Raw genomic sequence first — 25046 nt, forward strand, 5'->3', positions numbered from 1 at the left:
AGTTAGATGTGTAGAAGAAAGAAAAGGAGTACGTGAAAGGGGTAGTCAGAAGGGTGTGATCAAAGGGTTCAATGATTTTATTGAAAGAAATATGCTGATGGAGTTGCCGATGGTGGGAAAGAAGTATACTTGGTTTAAGGCAAATGGAACAACAAAAAGCAGATTGGATAGAGTGTTGATGTCTGATGAATGGTTACAAAAATGGCCTATGGAAAAACAATATATTCAACCAAGAGAAGTGTCAGACCATTGTTCAATAGTGGTGAAATGTGTTTCGAAGGATTGGGGGCCTAAACCCTTCAGGTCAATAGATGCTTGGCAAATGGAACCGGGTTTCAAGGATATGGTATAGGCTAAGTGGGGGTATGTATACGGTTCAAGGAGATAGTATAACAAAATTAAAAGACAAGCTGAAATTGCTGAAGCGTGACCTTAAAGCGTGGAATAGTGAAGTGTTTGGACTGTTGGACAATGAGAAGAAAATGGTTTTGAAGGAAATCGACTTTCTGGATAACCAAGATGATGGTAATGAATTTAGTGATCAGGTAAGGGTGAAGAGAATGGATCTCACTGGCCAGCTGAATGTTATCAACAAGAAGTGTGAGTCCCTGTATAAGCAAAAAGCCAGAACTAACTGGTTAGCGCATGGGGACTTTAACACTAATTTCTATCATGTTGCGATTAGATGGAGACAGTTGAGGAACGAGGTAAAAGGTGTAAAAGTGGCGGGTCAATGGTGTGAGGAACCCCAGGTGGTAAGGAGGGAAGCAAAAGAGTTGTTTAAAGAAAGATTTGCGGCCAAATGTGACTTTGGGGTCAGGTTAGACAATGTGCAATTCAAATTGTTGCCCTTAGATGATAGCTTGAGTATTATTTCTAGAGCTAAGGAAGATGAGGTTAAGGAAGCGGTGTGGATGTGTGAGGGCTCCAAGAGTCCGGGCCCAGATGGCTACAACTTCAACTTTATTAAACATAATTGGGAGACTCTTAAGCAGGATATCTTAGAGGCAGTCCATTCTTTCCAAGATTCTGGACGTATTCCGAAAGGGAGTAATGCATCATTCATTGCACTAGTGCCTAAGGTAAGGGACCCATCATTGCTTGAACAATACAGACCCATTTCCTTGGTGGGGTCAATCTACAAAATTATATCCAAGTTATTGTCGTGTCGTATGAAGAAAGTGTTGCCCTCAGTCATCGATGATTGCCAATTAGCTTTCCTGAAGGATAGAGGGCTACTCGATAGTGTACTGGTTGCTAATGAAGTTATTGAGGAGTTAAGAAGGAGTAGTAGGAGGGGCTTGTGCTTCAAAATTGACTACGAAAAGGCGTATGATTCTGTAAATTGGGCCTTCTTATACAATATGCTTCAGAAGTTGGGCTTCCATAGTAGGTGGATACTGTGGATTAGAGGGTGTTTGGAATCTGCAACAATTTCGAATCTGGTTAATGGTAGCCCTACAGCGGAGTTCGTAGTATCACGAGGGTTGAGGCAATGAGACCCCTTGCACCTTTCCTTTTCATTGTGGTAGCAGAGGGTTGACTGAGCTAGTTAGACATGCATTAAGAACCAATATGCTTGCAGGAATCAAGGTGGGCAGGAATGAGGTTGAGGTCAGCATACTACAATTCGCTGATGATACGCTTTTCCTATGCGAAGACTCCTTCTCTAATGTACTTACAATAAAAGCAATACTCAGGTGCTTTGAACTGGCCTCGGGTTTGAAGATAAACTTTCATAAGTCAAAGCTTTTTGGAATCAATGTTGGGAATCGGACCCTTGAAGTGTATGTGAAGAGCTTACATTGTACCCTTATGAGGATACCCTTCAAATACTTGGGGTTGGAAATAGGTGGAAACCCAAGGAGGAAAAAGTAATGGGAAACGATTATAGAAAAGTTGAGCACAAAACTAAGTGCTTGGAAGGGGAGGTTTCTTTCTATGGCTGGAAGAATTTGCTTAATTAAATCGGTTTTCACCTCTTTACCGTTATATTACCTCTCTTTCTTCAAAACCCCTGAAATGGTGTGAGAGTATTATACGCATTCAGAGAAGGTTTCCGTGGGGTTGGGGAAGGGAGAACAGACCAATACCGTGGGTGAGTTGGGACAAACTGTGCAGACCCTTGGAGGAGGGCGGGTTGGGGATCAAAGATATTAGGAAGTTCAACGCAACCCTCCTAGCAAAATGGAAGTGGAGACTCATGAGTGGAGAAAAGGGAGTATGGAAAGATGTTCTGTTGTCGAAGTATGGGGTGGACATAGCTCCAAGTGGTAGTAATCAGAAGAAGCATTCGTGGTGGTGGAGAGATATGTGCAATAGCTGTGGTGAGGGAGAAGAAGTAAGCTGGTTCCATAGTGCAACTGGTTGGTAGGTGGGTAGTGGGGAAAAAGTGTGTTTCTGGAAGAATACATGGGCTGCCAGCAAACCACTACGAGAAACTTTCCCGAGGCTTTTCTCCTTATCGCTCGATAAAGGATTTAAGGTGGCTGAGGTAGATGTATGGGAGGACACTTAGTGGAACTGGATGTTGGGGTGGAGAAGACCCAGGTTCCAGTGGGAGACTAAAATTTTAGATGAGATGTTATGACTGATTGGTAGGGTTAAGCTGAATAGGGATGTCGTGGATATTCAGACGTGGGAAGGGGATACTTCTGGAGATTTCTCAGTCAAAGTTGCGTATGAATGCCTCACGAATTATGCAAGGAGTACTCCAAATACGTTTTTTAAGCTATTGTGGCAGGTTAAAGCATCACCTAACGTGTTGGTAATTGCGTGAAGGGCTCTACTTGACAGACTCCCAACTAAAACGAACTTATTGAGAAGAGGGGTGTTAGTTAACCATCGGTTGTGTGTGTTGTGCGGTGGTGGGAATGAAACAACACAACACCTTTTTCTGGAGTGTAAAGTAGCTCAATGTGTGTGGAATCGATGCTTTAGCTGGCTGGGAATTGCATTTGTATAACATAGAGATTTGCTAAGCCACTTTGAGCAATTCAATTCTCCTCTGTTCAATTGTAAACAAAATATGGTGTGGAAAGGCATGTGGGCAACGATTGTTAGGAGCATTTGGGAGCAGAGGAACATCATTATCTTCAAGCAAGGGATGGTGGATGATGATGAAATTTTTCACTTGGCACAAGTCAAAGTGTGGTTGTGGATGAAACATAGGCAACAAGGTTTTGATTACTCTCTAGCGGAGTGGCATCTAAACCCAATTCAGTGTTTAAAGTGCTAACATGATAGAGAGGGTGCATAAGAATGTCACAGGGGATACTAAGTCACAGGAGGTATTCTCCAGATGTAATAGGTGGAGGCAGTTCAATTGGCAAGAAGGCTCAGCAACAGGGCACCTATTGGGTTAAAACAGGGGCTCATTGCAGGGCGAAAGATGTAAGAGAGGTATGTGCTTTATTGTAAGCCAACAAGAGTAATGGGTGGTCTAGGAGGACCATACTGTTATGAATGTATGGGTTCTTTTCTGTCACGGTGTATGTCTGGAGGCATTGAGGTTAGCGGCTAAGGGATGGAATGCATGGTAGGTATGTGAGTGTGTCACGTTTTCTAGAGCTAGTATCGGTGCACAGGTGTATAGGACCAACAATTGTGCATCTAAAGCCACGTGTTGTCAGTAAGGGGTTGGCACAAGGGTGTAAAGCTGGAATAGCATGTTACGAGGTTTTGGGTGATGTTATGGGATGGATGTTGTTAGCACCCAAAGACATTGGTTAGTTGTGCGTGGGGCTTTGTTCTGCAGGTGTGTGCGTGGTGAAAACCAGCAATGGAGTGCAGCAGAAGCAATGTCTATGGTTGTCAGTGGTTGGGTCTGTTGGGTCAGCATGAGTTGCAATATAAGATACAGCTGGACTGGTTTTTTTGGTGCCTAATTTATAGGCCTTCTCTCCCTGTGGTTTGTATCTTTAGTTGTTTTGTCGTTTTATGTTTATTTTATTTTTATGTATAAGGGTTGAGACACCCCTGAAGTGTTCCATTTAATTCATTATTTAGTGCTGATAAAAAAAAAATCAAATTAGCTAAAAGAGGAAAAGATAAGTTTTATACTAGAGAAACTTGAAAAGGAAAGCAAACTTTTGCGCATTATACATTACACTACAATAAAATCATTAAATATTAACTAAATTTAGAGATAAAAAATAATTAGTCACTATATTAATTAAATTAGATACTAATTTAGAGACTAAAAAATTATTCATATTTAAAATGGTTTATATTATTAATAAGAAAATATAAATTATCTAAGTTAGCTACCTATATTTTAGCGATTAATATTTAACTAATTTAAAAATCATTTTTATTAATAGTAGAAACGTCTTCAGATATCAATAATTTTTTTAATTTATAAAATAATTTATAATTTAACGTATGAAAAGGTGTTTCATCACATTACAAAAGTCTATAAATCCACAATGATATGAAAAAAAATAGTCATTCAATTATATTAAAACTTGACTAGCTGTAAAAGTGTTAATACATGATCTAATAGATTAAATAGTAGAAATAACAATAAGTTGATCCAATTTATATTTCAAATAGACTCTAATTTTTTAGTTGATTATCATTAACAAAAACAATGGTTTTAGAAGTGGAAGTTGTGAGAGTGTAGTCCTTTTCCTTCATACATTCATTGCACTTTTATGTTATGAGTCATGAAATGAGTGTTCCACAATCCTCCCTTCAATCTTGTGGCCAATGCTAATTTCACCATATAATGTTTATCTTCTCCATTCATTCAAACCATAACAACAAATAATTACAGGTTCTTCACACACAAGCTGAATCTTATATTTGTTTCCTTCTATAGTTGTATTTGTGTGAAATCGTGAGATTGGGATTAAGACATTTGGGGAAATATAAAGAATGATACTTAGTTTATATGGTTCATATTTTTTTCATAAGTATATGAAATTTGTGGAGATGGTTATAGCTAAATTAAGTGTATCATTTTATTTACTTTTATAAAAAAAAAAAGAGATTTAACTATATTTAATTTTTAATATGAGTGTGTTTTGATTATTTTGTAAATGATCAAATTAATACTTTTTTTTGGTTTTATCACATCAACCAAATTACTTATAAATTTTATATTTTTTATCCTCTTTAAACAATTTCATTTTACATTCATTTCTAATAATGCTCATTGTGTATATATAAAAAATAAATAAATGATAGAAAAGGAAAAAAAGAGGAATTACTTGCACAAAAATTGAAATTTAGTTTTTTAATAATTATAAAATACTATTTTATTTTCATTTATTTTTAAATATTCGTACTATATCAAAATAAATTATGTAATTTTAATAGCAATGGATAAAGAACATTCAAGAATAACCCTGGTCCACACAAGAAAATAATTGGGACAAACATTTTGTGTGGACAAATTTAAAACTTTTAATAGAATAAATCTTATGGATTACACAAGACATTAATTATATTAATTTACACAAATTAAGAAAGATGACTAACATATTTAATTTTACTGTTTTTATTTAAAATTATTATTTTTGTTAAATGGTTTTTATTATAAATTTATTTGAAAATATTTTAAAAAATAAGGTTATTCATAAAATGAAATCAGTTTATATTCTATAATAAAGGGTTGAATGTTGCTTGCTTCCCTTCATGTTCAATGCTGTCATGCATTTCTTAATTGGGCCGAAACCATGGTAAGAAAGGCCCGTAACTTGCGAGGTACGTTCGGGCTTTTGCTTACTGTATTCCACAAATTACTTCATACACCTCCAAAAAATTAATTTACCATTATAGCCTTTTCATGTATTGCACTCCCAAATGGATTTGAATGAATTTCAGACAAAATCATTTCATAATGATAAGTTTTATTATGAGATATTTCATAATCAGTATTTTTAAATAGTTTAAAATTAATTTCAAATATTTCATTCTGAATTGGATATAAAAAAAAATTGAACGGCTAAATTTATTTTTGGGATCTATAAAAAGGGATATAATGGGTAAATTAAATTTGAGGAGGTGTGACAAGCAAGGACTGTACATACAATGACCCAAATAAATTTCTCGGGCTTGAGATTTTGAAGTTTGGGCCCACTTACATTTGTTCTTCAATCAACTTCATCTATCTAAATATAAGATAGTTTTTGACAAATTTAAATTTAAATATGTCTTATTGTATGTTTCGTTTTAAGTTTTTCATCGTAAATTTAAATATAAAGTAAATGATTTGATGGTCTTAAAAAGATTAAATTTTCTTTTATTGATCATTAATTTTTTTCTTATAAACACACTCAAAGCATATTATTAATATATCAAAGTTGATATTATTGATTATCACTAAAATAAAATTTTGTCAGTATTATTTTAGTCTAAAAATACTAGATTTTCTTAATCACCCTATTGATATAAAATTATATTGATAAGAATGTTTTTGTCTAAAATAACTTGTAAGAGATACCAAAGTCAATGACACTAAACAACCCGTGTTCACTCTTTTAGCTCTTAAAGTAAATAATTCGTGTAATATGATTAAAAATTTTGACCTTCTAAACAACATAGGAGTTATCCAAAAGTTTATTAAAGTTAAAAAAAAACACTCAATTAAATTTCCATCACAAATATTGAGTAGACCACCATTTATTACATCATCAACATTATAAATATCCTTTAATTCTAATGCTAAAAATAATGTTATGTGAAAAAATAGAATTTTTAAAAAACATTTTAATCAAAAGACCAAAAAAACATATACCCAATTTAGAGGATTATGTATTTAAAATTTTAATTAAATTTTAAAAAATTATGTAGTTTAATTAAATTAACCTAATAAATACTGAATAAATCATAGTTTATATCATTATAGTTTATATAATCAATATTACTAGAAATTATATTTTACAATTCAAACAATTAAAAATAAAAAATTAATTAAAAGATCAGTATAAATAATAACTATAATTTAGAGTTTTTTAAAACAACTTAATTAGTTTGATTCATCAAATTTATTTTTAATTGTACACATGATAATATCTAAGTTGTAGTATCGAGTTTAATAAGACTAAACTTAAAAAACTCAACTATATAAGTATATATTTTTTTATGAGATATAATACTACAGTTTTTATTTAGACTATTTATCAACTTTCTTTTAACTTTATTTTTCAACTTTCTTTTAACTTATTCTAAGTTTATATTATCCACTAATTATTGTTCTATCTGACACATTTTAAATAATTTTATTAATATTCGGTTGACTTAATCTGGATTGAAAAAAATTAAAAATCCCAAATACCTTTTTTGGAAGGAAAATATAATCATTAATTGATTTATGTTTTGAGTGTTCTTTTATCTCTATTCGATCACAATCAAATAGTGGTTATTGATAATTGAAATAATAAATATTATTAGAATGCACATATTTATCTTATCTTTCAAGAATATATTTATAGTGTCAACATAAATTTTTATTATTGAACATAATTTACCAAATTAATCTTAATATTATGCATATATTTTGTATAATAATTATGTTAAATATATTATTGAAGAGTAGTTATTCAAACATAACACATGAGGGTATCCAATAATGTATAAGGACAATACATTTTTAATAACATTTGAAATCACAACACATATTTAGAAACAAATTGTGCAGTTGGAAAGAAGATCTTAGAAAATTAAATCAACATCTGTCATACTAATTGTGATTACTATATAAGTGCATAAAAACACAACAATCTGGAATGAAGTTGTGTCTGTGTTCTGTGTTTTGGAATTTGGATTGTTTTTTCTGGCAAAGAAAAATCCAAAACTTGAACTACAAAAAACTTATCTTCATTTTCCAAAATAATTATTTTCCAACAACGTGGTTTGTTTTTCACTTTTTCTGCCCAATCGTACCACACCCCAAATGTTTGGTTGGTGATGATCATGAGGATAAGATAAAAAAAAAAAACACAATGCAAAAAAAAGAGAAAATAAAATCACAAAGTAAGAGTAAAAAATAAATAAAATTATTTTAGATATTTAATTTTGCCATTTATAACACTTGTCATTTGGAATATGATTCTCTAACATTACATAAATAAATAAAAGTTGTATCAAAGAAGACAAATAAGTGTTGATGCAAATGTTCTTGGATGAGGTTGAGTGAAAGCACTTAAGAACTTCCATCAATCACACTCTTCTTCTACTTGCATATTCCATGCATCACCATTCCCATCAAGGGCTGAGATTGCTTCCACTGAAAAGCCCTTGCAATCTCAGCCGTTGGATCATGCCCCAGTCCACTCCCCATGGCCCACTTTTCTGTGATGGAAGATCTCAAGAAGGGTGGTGAAAGAATATCTGAGGGGGGAAAAAGGCAAGGGCAAAAAAGTAATTTCACCGCTCTCACCTTAAACTTTTTTTTCCCCAACAATTTCCTGGTTCTTTCACAAGTACTTTGTTAATTAATGAAAAATTCAACTGGTCTAAAAATTATTCTCTAGGGTTACCCGCGTTGACGGATGGTGTGTCACAGACGGTTGCTGTGACGACATTTCAGCCCCGCTCCAATCGAAAGGAGGCGCTTTGAGAACCCCGCGTGACCGACGCGTGAGGGTATCATGGACCGGGAAATTATATATATATTAACGTACGAAAAGAAGAAAGAGGAAGGTATTATTGAGAGAGAGAGTAGACAGAGAAGAGTGTGTGTGCGTGCGTGTGTTTTTTTTTTTCATCTCCAAAAAAACCCAAAGAACCGTTTACTCGGCCATTTTAATCCCCAAAAAATCCCATTTTACTCCTTTTAGAGAGAGAAAGGACTGAGGTTTGAGGAGAGAGAAAGAGAAAAAAAATTGGGTTTTTTTGGGCGTTCCAATGGTTGAACTGGAAATCCAGAGAAGGGGGTGAGAGGAGATTAAAAAAATTGCATCTTTGTTTGGTGGGTGTTTCGGAAACTATGATCTTGTGAAAACGGGGAAGGACTCCTTCGATGCGCTCTGTTAGATAGAGATTGTTGGATTTTCCGGGAACCGTTGATTGAGAAATGAACGGTGGTGATGAGGTCGTGGCAGCTCCGGCGGGTCCACCGCAGCCGCTGGAGTGGAAATTCTCTCAGGTTTTCGGGGAACGTACGGCGGGGGAGGAAGTTCAGGAAGGTAATTGTTCCTACGTTGCTTTGTCGGATCCAGTTGTTGATGTGTTGGGATTAGGGTTTGCTTCCTTGCTTTCGATCTGTTTCGGATCATATTTCGTTGCGCCCTTGTTGTTTTGGATTCTGGGTCATTGCCTAATCGGTGTGTGATTGTGAGAGTGTTTTTTTTATTTGCGGGGGAGGGAAGTAGTGCTTGGAGGTTGGGTTTTGCATTGATGGGACTTAATGATGCTGGTTTTGGTTATAGTTTGTGTTTTTAGCTTGTGGATGTGTTGCTAGCTGTTTTTGTTGAGGTGGATTGGTTTGTTTAGTTTTTAATGTGAGTTTGGCTGCTAGGTCTTAGATCTTAATGGTGTGGAGTTTGGTCAGTGGCATTGGAGTTTGGCTTCAGGGGTCTGTGGTGTTTGATTCGTTGGAGTATTGGTAGTGATTTTTCTGCCGATATATTTAGGAATGGGCGTGTAGCGAATTTGTTTGTATCGCAGAGGAGAAACGCCTTTTTCTGTCAACAAAGGAGAATTATGATATATATCGACAACAAAACTGAAGCAATGTTTTTCTTTTCTGTAATAGTTAGTTAGATATGCGACCTTACTATTAGAGTAAGGTGGCATTTGGAATTTGGGTTGGGTAGTTTCGAGGGAAGAAGAGGATGAGTATGCATCGAGCATCTGGATGGTTGCACCACAATATTTTATTACAATGCAGTTTGGGTTGGGTAGTTTAGAAAGATGTTTCTTTTTTGGACACAGTGCAATTGAATTGTGAAACATATACATGTAATAAATTTTCTTATATGAGGGAAGAACTAGAGATACTAGTTCTCTTGAAGTTTTGTCTATCTGAACTTGTTTGATTCTAATTTTGGATAGCTCTGGAAATTTTTGACATAATACGCCACAAGGCTATGGTGGTATCGTGTTAGAGGCTCGGACTTGGAGAACTGACTTGATTTCTTTGAGCACCAAAACCTTCTGCTTTTCGAAAGTTGATTTAACTCAATGCAAACATGCAGTACTCATCTCAAACTGTAACTAAGATCTATTTCATGGTACAAGGGTTTAAGAGACTAGAAAGAATAGCAATTTCAACATGGATCTTCTGAACCTGATGGGTTATTGTTGGGTATTTATTCTCAGCATACTGAGACCATTAACTTAATTGTCAAGTCTTCTAGTATGGAGTGATTGACATGATTGGGTTAGCTTTTGTAGCAGGTTAATGTGTATGTTTCCTAATTATTTGTGCAATTGTTTTTCTACAGTGGACATTATTTCTGCTATTGAGTTTGACAAGTCTGGTGATCATCTTGCTACCGGTGATCGTGGTGGTCGAGTAGTTCTCTTTGAGAGAACAGATACAAAAGATGTAAGTCTGATTTTGGCTTCAGCAATTTCTTTCATAACCAAACATAGTTTTGAAGATTCCATCTTGCATCCTTAATTTTGTAATATCTATGTATACTACTATATCTTGCAGCATCGTGGATCAAGAAGGGATATGGAGAGGATGGACTATTCTATTAGTAGACATCCTGAGTTCCGTTATAAAACAGAGTTTCAGAGTCATGAGCCTGAGGTAATTTTCAGTCATCAGTTAATGCTCCTAAATGCCCGAGGAGCAGAACTGTGAATATCTATGACGTGTGATTGTTGTTTCAGTTTGACTATCTTAAGAGCTTGGAAATAGAAGAGAAAATTAACAAAATCAAATGGTGTCAAACCGCTAATGGTGCTTTATTCCTTCTATCTACAAATGATAAAACCATCAAATATTGGAAGGTATGAAGTGAATGCTCACTTATGTGATGTTGAAGGCGATTTAAGTTCAATTTATTTATTAATGACACACATGGATACATTTCTGTTGAACTAAGTTTGTTTCCTTGTTCCACATGCTTTCATTGTATATCTGTTTATGGCCATGTGTTGTAGCTTATGAGCTCATATACACATGTGTTCTAACGGAATCTGTTATTGGGCTTAACTTTTGCAAATTTCAAATTTATATTTTTAATCAGTGGTTATGGTTGGAAATCACTTTACAAACTCATTTTGTAGGCTTAAGTTAGACTCTTAACTCAAGTGCACAATTGCATTTTTTGGGCAGGTGCGGAACGATAGTCCCAGGTGTGAGGGAGAGTGTAGGAGTGTTGAAAACCTTCCTTAATTGCAGTCGTCCCTAGCCCAACTTAAGTTGGGCATTTTGGGGGGCTTCCTTAATTGCAACCTCTGAGGTGGTGTTTAGTCCCACATTAGTTAGAGATATGACTTAAATAAAGCTTGAGCAAACCTTACCACAAACCGGTTTGTGGGTTTGGGTTAGGCCCTAAGCCCAAATCCTAGGAGTTACGATATATTGAACCATTTTGTATGGTGCACATGTGTCAGCTGTTCATTTTTAGATGCATTAATGTCATGACTTCCTTCCTGAGCAATTATTACTTGTAATTGCATGGTTGAAACATTTTATAATTCAGTATGTCATTGTAATGTCTAATTGATTAAATGATTGGTACTTTCAATATTTTAAGAGGATAAGCAAGAGTGCAAGATGGCCGTGCTGTTCAATGAATCCCAATGGACTCTGCCCTTAGTATTTGCTTGAGCATATGAATTTGTTCTGTGATTGGATTTTCTCTGTCTGCTTTTTTATTTTCTTCATAAGATTTCACATGATTGTGCTGGCTTCTTGGCTGATTTGTATTTTTTCCTTATGAGAGTTAAACAGGTTCAAGAAAAGAAGGTCAAGAAAATTTCTGACATGAACGTTGATCCTAAAGCAATGGGAAATGGCTCCATAGCGAGTTCGAGTAATTCCAGTAGCTCTAGATCATTTCTTGCAAATGGAGTATCTCCAGATGGACCATTCAATTATTTAAGCAACGATTTCTCATTTCCATCAGGAGGCATACCTTCACTAAGATTACCATTGGTAGTTGTGTTCAGCCCTTCCAATTTATTTATTTTACCAATATTTGTTTCTTGGGGATAAGAAATTATGGTGTGGTCTTTTACTGTGAACAACCAGAAATTGATTAATTAACATGGAAGAGTCTATAAGTTCTGAAGTGCTACCTTCTGTCTGGAACTGATAATGACAATTATTTAATGTGGGAGAGGGGTTTCTCAAAATGGGGATGTAGTCATGTCCTTTCCGTATGTTATATATCTCCTGGGAGATACAGGTTGAATGTATGTGGCCTAGTACAACTACAAAAAACATATTTGTTGGTTGATTTCATTGTGTTGCTTAAGATTGCTTATCTTATGCATTGTTTGGTTCGAAGGATGGCAGTGCAGGGCAGGGTTCTAATGGGAGGGGAGGAGAGGGTTATTCTGCTTGGTTCAAGAGGAAGGGAGAGGAGGGAAAATAATGGATATTTTTGGTCATTTTATTTTAAATACCTTCATGTTTAAACCCATCTTTCTCGTCCAAATCACTTCAATATTGGAGGGGAGGGGAGCCAAAATTTAGTTAGGAGGGTTTTTTGCTCCCCTTCTACCCTTCCCATCCCCTCTACTTTCCCCCAACCTAATATATGTTAGTTTTGGGTCGGGTAATAAAAGCTTAAAGGCCCAATTTATTTTAAATAATACTTTTACTGTTAGAATGTCATCGAAGATGTTATAGACCCTAAACTCTAGTGGATTTTTGAAGAAATCTTTAAGGAGGCATCAGGAAAATAATCAAATCTCTATACTAAGTTACATATTGTTAGGATTCCAGAATTTATATTTGAAAATTAAGGTAACCGTATTGCTCAAAATGAAGAAATAGAAGACCAATATTCTAGTAGAGGTAAAATCAGATCAGCTTAGAGTCTATGGTTCTTCCAGAAGAACGTACTATGCATTCCACCATGCAGAAACTACTTCACAACTGTAAACTGCTGTACTTTTCTAAATACCCCTTCTCCCTCTCCCTATATTTCCTTTCACACTCAACTCAACACCTCAATTGTAACCAACTTACATGATCTCTTCTCAGTTGTTGATTGTTCCATGCTTGTTTGTGACTGTATTTTAGTTTGTAGTGAAGCTAGTTTTCAAACCTTAAAATTGGCAATTACTAGTTTGAATTTTTGTTCAATTAATGCTAACGCAGTGGTTGTAAAATATTTAGGTAACCAGCCATGAGACCAGTTTGGTGGCTCGATGCCGAAGAGTATATGCCCACGCACATGATTATCATATTAATTCTATTTCAAATAACAGGTGATTTGAAACCTTGTGGGTTCTATCGTAGGCTGTTCAGCATTGAATCTTGCTTTTTGTTATCTTTATTTCTCTTAATGTAGTGTTGATTTGAAAATGTTGACTACTTCTATAGGGCATTGTTTATTTTTTTTTTTCTGCACCCTGGTTTATTTTTTGTATATCATGATGTTCTGAAATCTGATCAAATTGGAATATGGTATGTTTCAAATATCTGCTAGCGATGGTGAAACTTTCATATCAGCTGATGATTTACGAATAAATCTTTGGAACCTGGAAATTAGCAATCAAAGTTTTAATATTGTTGATGTAAAGCCTGCAAATATGGAGGATCTGACTGGTAAGTTTTCCCTGTTGTATTTTTATGCTTTGCTGAAAATGTTTGTCTGTTGCTAACTTGAAATAATTTATCCATTTAAAATTTAAATAAAAAAACTTAGAAGCAGTATCTAGTTACTAGTGGGTGTTACTGCTATGTAATCAAAATATAATACTGTTTGCCAAAATGCCAATTTTATTATCTAGATGACATCAATGGCCTTGTAATTTGTTGAGAAGTGTAAACAGTCACTTAGATGAAACATAACACTTGGTCCATTTTGACTGGGAAACAGTATGACCACCATGTAAGTTTTGTCCTTTAAAGAAGTGATAACAACATGAGAGTTGTAGTTTTCTGAGGTCTGTTTATTTGTACGTAAATCGTTCTAGCCTGATCTTTGTGATGTTGAAGGGAAGTAAGATTGGGATTTAACCTATCAGAATCAGGGTTTTCTGGGAGAATTAAGAGTATATAACAGGTGGACTGAGGTTAATTGGTTTTATATCTTATTAAGGGGATTCACACGCAGTTGGGTGGAATTTTATGGTTGGATTGATGGCTGTTTGGTTTTTGTGAATAATATGAACGGTATTAGTGTTTAGGTTTGATGGATTTGAGAGTAAATTTTAAGGATGTTGGGCTTTTTAAAGAGTGAATTTTTAATGAAGTTTTTCTAGGAAAAACTTTTGCAGTTATTGCATCTAGGATTTGATTGCAGCTTATTGTCAGGCAGATAGCCGTATGTTGTCATACTTTGTTATTCTGATATTTTGTTTAAAACCAAGCATCACACTAGTTTGAATAGACCTCCTATTAGTAATCCTTCAGGGATGAGTAAAATCCTAAACCTATGTATGGGCCCCATCATTTTACTAAACAATGCTAATATGTCAAAATGGTGTCCATGATGTCAAGGTGTTACCTTGAATGAAGTAAACAGCACCCAAACCTTAGGCTTGCCTATGTGGATCAAGCAAGGCATGGTATAGTGCCTAACTGGCACCTATCAAACCTTCCATAAAAAGGACCCAGCATTAGAACTTGTTCATTCTGATACTAAAACTTATTAGAATTTCAAAGAGATAACAACTTGCTAATCTTGTGGATTGGGTTTCATAAATTGAAGTTTTTTTTTTAAAAAAAAAAACTCTCATTTCTAATTTTTTTGTAGTTTTGATTGAGCCTTGATCCTAGATACTGTTCTTGCAGAGGTTATAACATCAGCAGAATTTCACCCTACACATTGTAATACATTGGCATATAGCAGTTCAAAGGGTTCAATTCGTCTTGTTGACTTGCGGCAGTCAGCATTATGTGATTCTCATGCCAAACTGTAAGCTTATCTTTTGCATATGTCATTAGTTTTTCTTATAGCTTACACTTAACTGTGTTAAGTTTGTTGGAAAAATTAAAGGAAAATAGATTATTCAATTCGTTCTTTACAGGGGAAATCAAGTTTTGTCTACCAAAAAAAAAGCATTTTTCTGGAGCCTCCTATTATATGCATACATGTATGTAATTTCTCGTCCCTGCTAGACTCAGAAAATTGTTTATGATACAGATTTGAGGAACAGGAGGCCCCTGGATCCCGATCATTTTTCACAGAGATTATTGCTTCTATCTCGGACATCAAATTTGGGAAGGAGGGAAGATATATACTTAGTCGTGATTACATGACCCTAAAGGTTGGAGAGATTTATTATTCCAAAATTCATGCTTTCTTCAATAGTTTATTGAATTGAACCTCATGAAACATGGGTATTTGATCTCAATGATAAGATTCTTGCTTAGGGTGAAAGAGTCATCAAGTTCAATTTATTTTATGGAAAATTTGGTATTTGTTAGAAAACAATTGTGGTGGTTGTTGATAACCCATGAGCCAACATTTTTCTGTTCAATTTTTATTTAATTTACAACTCGTTGTTCCTGGAACATTCAATTCAGAGGATGCCGTGTCATTAATTTGTTGTACTTTGTTTGGATACCCTCTCTATTTGTTACGATCAAAATTCCTCATCTCAATATTTCATCTTACTTCTTGTATGTCAGTTATGGGACATCAATATGGATTCTGGACCAGTTGCTACATTCCAGGTTCATGAGTATTTAAGACCAAAGGTTAGATTCCCTTCTTTACATAGTAAGCAATGAGCCATGAATTTCTTTTGCTTTATCAAGTCATAGTAACTGGCTCTCTCTTTTTTGCCAGCTTTGTGATTTATATGAAAATGATTCAATTTTTGATAAGTTTGAGTGTTGTCTAAGTGGTGATGGATTGCGTGTTTCGACTGGCTCTTACAGGTGTGATTCAATTTTAATCTATCTGTGGTTCTGATATTGTTGAGCCTGCATCTTACTATTTTGTTTAATTTGAAACCAGCAATCTATTCCGAGTGTTTGGTTGTGTTCCTGGAAGTACCGAGGCTACAACTTTGGAAGCCAGTAAAAATCCAATGAGGTAATTTTATTCATGAAGCTCTAAAAATAATTGTGGTTTAATCAGCACTGTAGCATTTATGTGAACTTTTTCATTTCCTCAGACGTCAAGTTCCAACCCCTTCAAGGCCTTCTAGATCACTGGGAAACAGTATAACAAGAGTTGTAAGACGAGGTCAGTTCTCTATTAAGTACTGTGTTTTCATGATATATCTTGTTCTTCTAGTAGTGTATATCAACCAAGACTTGGATATTTTGGTGAATCTGGAACAGGAGCCGAAAGCACCGGAGTTGATGCAAATGGGAATGCTTTTGATTTCACTACAAAGTTGCTGCACTTGGCATGGCACCCAACTGAGAATTCAATTGCATGTGCTGCTGCAAATAGCTTATACATGTACTATGCCTGAGGAAGAAAGATGATCGGAAGACATGTATTTGCTTTGGTTGACCTGTTTTTGGGTTGCTGTGGAGAAGGATTCTTTACCCTTCTTACCAACCATTGAGTTGGAGGCTACATTAACTCACTACAAGTGCCCTTCAAAATCTTTAGCAGGAGCTTTTAGAAAAAGATCCAGAAGTGGCTGTTTCAAAATTCCTGGGTAGGCAGACCTTATTTTTGTTTCTGGATGGGCAGCATAATCTCTTTTTTTTTCAATTTTCCTCCTTCCAACCCTAATATTCTTTCCCCCCTTTTTATGTATCTTCTTTTAAAAAGAGAAGGTGCAGTCAATGCTTCATATTGTGTTTGGCTTGCAAATGAAGAAGAAAATGTGATTGTAGCTCTCCTACAACAAATACTAAAGGATGTTCAATATCTGCCACTAGGATAAAAGATAAAATGTAGTTCTTTTCTTTTTACCCAGATGTCTTGTGGGATGGAGCAGTGCAAACCTGCAGTGCATCATTTTTTCATTGATTCTTTTTTGTGTTGGGAATTTATTTGTCACTGTTTCAAAACTTTTGCTGCACTTGGTCAATTTTTGTGTAAAATGTCAAAAGGAAGTAATAATTCTAGGTTGCAATGATGTAGGATAAACTGGATTGTCTCTGCTACCAATTTTTTTATGGTTTTCTCACTTGTTGGATTTTTAACCTTAAGTGTTGTCCAGAATGTAACGTTATCAAAAATCAATTTCATGATTTGGTTGCTCATCATTTTTCTGTTAATTGGTTTGTAAAGTACTATATTTTGGAAAATGGATGATATTTTTCTAATGATCCATGCTTAAACATTGCTTTTGCAAAGTGTTATATTAAAGAACTATTCAGGGTGCAATAACTACCCTGTTTAGACAATTAGATGGTCCAATATCTTCCATTTTCTCCCTTAAATTATTCTACCCTAGTTGCATTGCATGTTATTGGCAAACTGATGACCTAAAAATTTATTTTAAATTGTCTCTTTCATTATTTTATTTAATATATTCTTAATTATTTTATAATTTAGTAAACAAATATATATATCGTAAATTAATAAGATAATGTCTTTTTCCCTCTAAAATTGAGTGATATGTAGTCACAAATTAATAACATAACTATGTGTATGAGATATTTTCATGTAGTTTCTCTCTAATGGTAACTTCTATCATAAAAAAATCATTTCCTTTTCTTTAATATGAAACTCTCATCTTTTTTATTTATTTTTTCTAAATTGAGGGTTTATATTTCTTTAGATAAAAATGTTGAATACATTAATATGAGTTTATTACATTAAAAATATTACTTTAATGCGAATTTCATAAGCATGTGTTCTTTAGAAATAAATAGATGTATGTAATTGTGAACAAATTTATGTAAATAATTATTAAAAGAGTTTTTTGTAAAAGAGTATTCAAATCCAAATAAGAGTATTTTCAATGAGTTTCTTATAATAATAATAATAATAATATGAATAAAAATATTGTTTTAGTATAGGTTCTACATATTCAAATACAAAAGTTGTCTAAAATTAACAAATTCTTTTGTAAAAATTTATAGTCTTGTATGCACAAATTTTTTGAACAATTCTTCAGAAATAGTTTTTTTCCTGAAATTTCACGTAAGAATCTCCACTGAATTTGAAACAAAACGTCACAAATTTCAGGTAAAACGGATGAGTATTTACCCACGAAAAAGATCAAACAGTTTCGCACACAAACGAACCTTCCTTTCCGTCCTGATAGTGATGAATAAAAAATTTATTGTCAATCTTGTGCGACGAATCTCGGGCTCAAACCTCAGCCAAAACTCAACAGACACATTGACGAACGTCTGATAAAAACTTCAGACCAAAATACCCAAGGAGTAAGGCGTAGTAAGTCCCAGACCGAGAGTGAACAAAACTAGTTTTCCGAAAACAAAACGTCCTGACTTTTTTTCCCCGTATCTTCTTTTCGTGATTTGTTTACGAACGTGCCTCCTTACCTGGGTGCAAGCAACATATGAAAGTACTTGTGTGAATTTTTTCAGCGCAGTAGGGACCCAGAATAAAATTGCAGAAAGTAAGGCGAAATTTCACAAGTTTTAATAGAAGATAGCCTTCGTTTGCACAAAATGTCTAAAAAATTCTCCGCAAATAGTTTTTTTCCTGAAATCCCACGTAAGAATCTCCACATAATTTGGGACAAAACGCCACAAATTTCAGGTCAAACAGATGAATATTCACCCACGTGAAAGATCAAACAGTTTCGCACACAAACGAAGCTTCTTTTCAGCCTTGGCAGTGATGAATAAAAAATTTATTGTCAATTTTGTGGAACGAATCTGGGGCTCAAATCTCAGCCAAAACTCAACAGACACATTGACGAACGTCTGGTAAATATTTCAGACCAAAACACCCAAGGAGTAAGGCGTAGTAAGTCCTAGACCGAGAGTGAACAAAACTGGTTTTCCGAAAACAAAACGCCCTGGCTATTCTTCCCCGTATCTTCTTTTTGTGATTTGTTTACGGACGTGCCTCCTTACCTGGGTGCAAACAACACATGAAAGTACCTGTGTGAATTTTTTCAGCGCAGTACTAACCCAAAATAAAATTGTAGAAAGTAGGGCGAAATTTCACAAGTTTTGGTATAGGATAGCCTTGGTTTGCACAAAATTTATGAAAAATTCTCCGGAAATAGTTTTTTTCTCTGAAATTTCACGTAAGAATCTCCACTTAATTTGTGACAAAACGCCACAAATTTCAGTTCAAACGGAGGAGTATTCACCCACGAAAAAGATCAAACAGTTTCGCACACAAACGAACCTTCCTTTCAGCCTTGGCAGTGATGAATAAAAAATTTATTGCCAATCTGGTGGGACGAATATGTGGCTCAAATCTCAGCCAAAACTCAACAGACACATTGAAGAACGTCTGGTAAAAATTTCAGACCAAAATACCCAAGGAGTAAGGCGTAGTAAGTCCCAGACCGAGAGCGAACAAAACTGGTCTTCCGAAAACAAAACGTCCTGGCTTTTCTTCCCCGTATCTTCTTTTTGTGATTTGTTTACGGACGTGCCTCCTTACCTGGGTGCAAACAACACATGAAACTACTTGAGTGAATTTTTTCAGAACAGTACGGACCCTGAATAAAATTGCAGAAAGTAGGGCGAAATTTCACAAGTTTTGGTAGACGATAGCTTTTGTTTCCACAAAATTTCTGAAAAATTCTCCGGAAATAGTTTTTTTTTTATGAAATTCCACATAATAATCTCCACTGAATTTGGGACAAAACACCACAAATTTCAGGCCAAACGGATGAGTATTCACCAACGAAAAACATCAAACTGTTCCGCACACAAACGAATCTTCCTTTCAGCTCTGACAGTGATGAATAAAAAATTTATTTCCAATCTTGTGGGACGAATATGGGGCTCAAATCTCATCCAAAACACAACTGACAAACTGACGAACATCTGGTAAAAATTTCAGACCAAAATACCCAAAGAGTAAGGCGTAGTAAGTCCCAGACCGAGAGTGAACAAAACTGGATTTCCGAAAACAAAACGTCCTGGTTTTTCTTCCCCGTAACTTCTTTTTGTGATTTGTTTACGGACGTGCCTCCTTACCTGGGTCCAAACAACACATGAATGTACTTGTGTGAATTTTTTCAGCGCAGTACGGACCCTGAATAAAATTGCAGAAAGTAGGGCGAAATTTCACAAGTTTTGGGTAGAGGATAGCCTTGATTTGCACAAAATTTCTGAAAAATTCTCCGGAAATATTTTTTTCCTGAAATTCCACGTAAGAATCTCCACTGAATTTGGAACAAAACGCCACACATTTCAGGTCAAACGGATGAGTATTCACTCATGAAAAAAATCAAACAGTTTCGCACACAAACGAACCTTCCTATCAGCCTTGGCAATGATGAATAAAAAATTTATTGTCAATCTTGTGCGAGGAAACTGAGGCTCAAATCTCAGCCAAAAGTCAACAGACACACTGACAAACGTTTCGTAAAAATTTTAGACCAAAATACCTAAGGAGTAAGGAGTAGTAATTCTCAGACCGAGAGTGAACAAAACTGGTGTTCCAAAAACAAAACGTCCTGTGTTTTCTTCCCTGTATCTTCTTTTTGTGATTTTTTTACGGACGTGCCTCCTTACCTGGGTGCAAATAACATATGAAAGTACTTGTGTGAATTTTTTCAGTGTAGTACGGATCCAGAATAAAATTGCAGAAAGTAAGACGAAATTTCACATGTTTTGGTAGAGGATAGCCTTGGTTTGCATAACAATTTTGAAAAATTCTTCGGAAATAGTATATTTCCTGAAATTCCACGTAAGAATCTCCACTGAATTTGGGACAAAACCCCACAAATTTCAGGCCAAACGGATTAGTATTCACCAAAGAAAAAGATCAAACAGTTTCGCACACAAACGAACCTTCCTTTCAGCCCTGGCAGTGATGAATAAAAAATTTATTTCCAATCTTTTGGGACGATTATGGGGCTCAAATCTCAGCCAAAACGCAAAGGACACACTGACGAACGTCTGGTAAAAATTTCAGACCAAAATACCAAAGGAGTAAGGCGTAGTAAGTCCCAGACCGAGAGTTAACAAAACTGGTTTTCCGGAAACAAAACGTCCTGACTTTTCTCCCCGTATATTCTTTTTGTGATTTGTTTACAAACGTGCCTCCTTACCTGGGTGCAAACAACCCATGAAAGTACTTGTGTGAATTTTTTCAGCGCAGTACGAACCCAAAATAAAATTGCAGAAAGCAGGACGAAATTTCACAAGTTTTGGTATAACCTTTGTTTGCACAAAATTTCTGAAAAATTATACGGAAATAGTTTTTTCATGAAATTTCACGTAAGAATCTCCACTGAATTTGGGACAAAACGCCACAAATTTCAGGTCAAACGGATGAGTATTCACCCACGAAAATGATCAAACATATTCGCACACAAACGTAGCTTCCTTTTAGCCCTGGCAGTGATGAATAAAAAATTTATTACCAATCTTGTGGGACAAATCTGGGGCTCAAATCTCAGCCAAAACGCAACAGACACACTGACGAACGTCTGGTAAAAATTTCATACCAAAATACCCAAGGAGTAAGGCGTAGTAAGTCCCAGACCGAGAGTGAACAAAACTGGTTTTCTGAAAACAAAACGTCCTGCCTTTTCTTCCCCGTATATTCTTTTTGTGATTTGTTTACGGACGTGCCACCTTACCTGGGTGCAAACAACACATGAAAGTACTTGTGTGTATTTTTTCAATGCAGTACGGACCCAGAATAAAATTGCAAAAAGCAGGGCGAAATTTCACAAGTTTTGGTATATGATAGCCTTGGTTTGCACAAAATTTCTGAAAAATTCTCCAGAAATAGTGTTTTCCTGAAATTTCACGTAAGAATCTCCACTGAATTTGGGACAAAACCCCACAAATTTCAGGCCAAACGGATGAGTATTCACCAACGAAAAACATCAAACAGTTTCGCACACAAAAGAACCTTCCTTTCAGCCCTGGCAGTGATGAATAAAAAATTTATTTCCAATCTTGTGGGACGAATCTGGGTCTCGAATCTCAGCCAAAACGCAACGGACACATTGACGAACGTCTGGTAAAAATTTCAGACCAAAATACTCAAGGAGTAAGGCGTAGTAAGTCCCAGACCGAGAGTGAACAAAACTGGTTTTCCGAAAACAAAACGTCCTGGCTTTTCTTCTCCGTATCTTCTTTTTGTGATTTGTTTACGGACGTGCCTCCTTACTTGGGTCCAAACAACACATGAAAGTACTTGTGTGAATTTTTTCAACGCAGTACAGACCCTGAATAAAATTGCAAAAAGTATGGCGAAATTTCACAAGTTTTGGTAAAGGATAGCCTTGGTTTGCACAAAATTTCTGAAAAATTCTCCGGAAATATTTTTTTTCCTGAAATTCCACGTAAGAATCTCCACTGAATTTGGGACAAAATGCCACTAATTTCAGGTCAAACGGACGAGTATTCACCCACGAAAAAAATCAAACAGTTTCGCACACGAACGAACCTTCCTTTCAGCCTTGGCAGTGAGGAATAAAAAATTTATTGCCAATTTTGTGGGAGGAATCTGGGGCTCAAATCTCAGCCAACACTCAACAGACACACTGAAAAACGTCTTATAAAAATTTTACACCAAAATACCCAAGGAGTAAGGCATAGTAATTCCCAGACCGAGAGTGAACAAAACTGGTTTTCCGAAAACAAAATGTCCTGGGTTTTCTTCCCTGTATCTTCTTTTCGTGATTTTTTTACGGACGTGCCTCCTTACCTGGGTGCAAACAACATATGAAAGTACTTGTGTGAATTTTTTCAGCGCAGTATGAACCCAGAATAAAATTGCAGAAAGTAAGGCGAAATTTCACAAGTTTTGGTAGAGGATAGCCTTGGTTTGCACAACATTTCCGAAAAATTTTCTGGAAATAGTTTTTTCCTGAAATTCCACGTAAGAATCTCCACTGAATTTGGCACCAAATGGCACAAATTTTAGGCCAAACGGATTAGTATTCACCAACGAAAAAGATCAAACAGTTTCGCCCACAAACGAACCTTCCGTTCAGCCCTAGCAGTGATGAGTAAAAAATTTATTTTCAATCTTGTGGGACGAATATGGGGCTCAAATCTAAGCCAAAACTCAACAGACCCACTGATGAACGTCTGGTAAAAATGTCAGACCACAATACCCAAGGAGTAAGGCGTAGTAAGTCCCAGATCGAGAGTGAACAAAACTGGTTTTCCGAAAACAAAACGTTCTGCCTTTTCTTCCCCGTATCTTCTTTTTGTGATTTGTTTACGGACGTGCCTCCTTACCTGGGTGCAAGAAACATATGAAAGTACTTATGTGAATTTTTTCAGCGCAGTACGGACCCAGAATAAAATTGCAGAAAGTACGGCGAAATTTCTCAAGTTTTGGTAGAGGATAGCCTTTGTTTGCACAACATTTCTGAAAAATTCTCCGGAAATAGTTTTTTCCTTAAATTCCACGTAAGAATCCCCACTGAGTTTGGGACAAAACGCCACAAATTTCAGGTCAAACAGATGAGTATTCACCCACGAAAAAAATAGAACAGTTTCGCACACAAACGGACATTCCTTTCAGCCCTGGCAGTGGTGAATAAAAAATTTATTGTCAATCTTGTGGGACGAATCTGGGGCTTAAATCTCAGCCAAAACTCAACAGACACACTGACGAACGTCTGGTAAAAATTTTAGGCTAAAATATCCAAGGAGCAAGGCGTAGTAAGTCCCAGACCGAGAGTGAACAAAACTGGTTTTCCGAAAACAAAATGTCCTGACTTTTCTTCCCCCTATCTTCTTTTTGTGATTTGTTTACATACGTTCCTCCTTACCTGGGTGCAAACAACATATGAAAGTACTTGTGTGAATTTTTTCAGCGGAGTACGGACCCAAAATAAAATTGCAAAAAGTAGGGTGAATTTTCACAAGTTTTGGTAGAGAATAGCCTTGGTTTGCACAAAATTTCTGAAAAATTCTCCGGAAATTTTTTTTCCTGAAATTCCACGTAAGAATTTCCACTGAATTTGGTACAAAACGCCACAAATTTCAGGTCAAACGGATTAGTATTCACCCACGAAAAAAAATCAAACAGTTTCGCACACAAATGAACCTTCCTTTCAGCCCTGGCAGTGATGAATAAAAAATTTATTGCCAATCTTGTGGGACGAATTTGGAGCTCAAATCTCAGTCAAAACTCAATAGACACACTGTCAAACGTCTGGTAAAAATTTCAGACCAAAACACCTAAGGAGTAAGGCGTAGTAAGTCCCAGACCGAGAGTGAACAAAACTGGTTTTCCGAAAACAAAACGTCCTGGCTTTTCTTCCCCGTATCTTCTTTTTGTGATTTGTTTACGAACGTGCCTCCTTACCTGGGTGCAAACAACATATGAAAGTACTTGTGAGAATTTTTTCAGCGCAGTACAGACCCAGAATAAAATTACAGAAAGTAGGGCGAAATTTCACATGTTTTGATAGAGTCTTCAATTTTTGGTAACCTCATGACTTGAAATACATATTAAAATAATATTTACTTTTAAGATTATTATTGATTTTTTTTACAAGTAGTTTGTATGAGAGACTTGAAACTTATATGATAAAAAGATGGTGGGAAAGAAGAACAAATAAGTCATGAGTTATTACTATATAAGATGGTTGGAAAGGAGAATAAAAAATTCATTTTATCTTCAATGGCCATGATTTTTTTTAATATAAAAGTTTAGGTGACCATGAATTTAATCCATAAAAAATTATATTATATGTTTATGTAATAATTACAAAAGTTAATAAATTTATAAAGGTTGGGTTTTGCATTATGGATTTGAAACCTACCTATGGCTCTTAATAATAAATTTATAATACATTATGAATAAATATAATTACAAAATTTTCAAACTCTTACTAGCATTGAACTTCCATTTGTAGTTACAGAGATGAAAACCAAAAAGCAGAGAAGAAAACAAAAGAGCAGAGGA

The 25046-nt window shown here is 35.3% G+C and overlaps 2 protein-coding genes across 3 annotated transcripts; both read left to right on the top strand.

Moving 5' to 3' along the window:
- The first annotated feature begins 365 nt into the window (after positions 1-365).
- LOC137818082 (uncharacterized) lies at positions 366-3732 on the top strand. The gene is made up of 6 exons (XM_068621303.1): positions 366-1492; positions 1853-1931; positions 2051-2370; positions 2602-2767; positions 3247-3402; positions 3517-3732. The coding sequence occupies exons 1-6, from the start codon at positions 366-368 to the stop codon at positions 3730-3732; spliced, it is 2064 nt and encodes a 687-aa protein (XP_068477404.1).
- Positions 3733-8478: 4746 nt separating this feature from the next.
- Positions 8479-16966, top strand: LOC137819701 (serine/threonine protein phosphatase 2A 55 kDa regulatory subunit B beta isoform-like). 2 transcript variants are annotated; one of them, XM_068623622.1, is made up of 14 exons: positions 8479-9134; positions 10395-10498; positions 10610-10708; positions 10792-10911; positions 11861-12064; positions 13256-13347; positions 13569-13687; positions 14879-15002; positions 15231-15354; positions 15719-15787; positions 15879-15970; positions 16050-16127; positions 16210-16280; positions 16379-16966. In XM_068623622.1, the coding sequence occupies exons 1-14, from the start codon at positions 9023-9025 to the stop codon at positions 16513-16515; spliced, it is 1545 nt and encodes a 514-aa protein (XP_068479723.1). In that variant the 5' UTR covers positions 8479-9022; the 3' UTR covers positions 16516-16966. The 2 variants fall into 2 exon arrangements, with proteins under 2 accessions (XP_068479723.1, XP_068479722.1); XM_068623621.1 differs by having other exon boundaries at positions 8639-9134; positions 11861-12067.
- The last annotated feature ends 8080 nt before the right edge of the window (positions 16967-25046 follow it).

Source organism: Phaseolus vulgaris, chromosome 10, assembly GCF_000499845.2.
Source record: "Phaseolus vulgaris cultivar G19833 chromosome 10, P. vulgaris v2.0, whole genome shotgun sequence".
NCBI classification, from domain to species: Eukaryota; Viridiplantae; Streptophyta; class Magnoliopsida; order Fabales; family Fabaceae; genus Phaseolus; species Phaseolus vulgaris.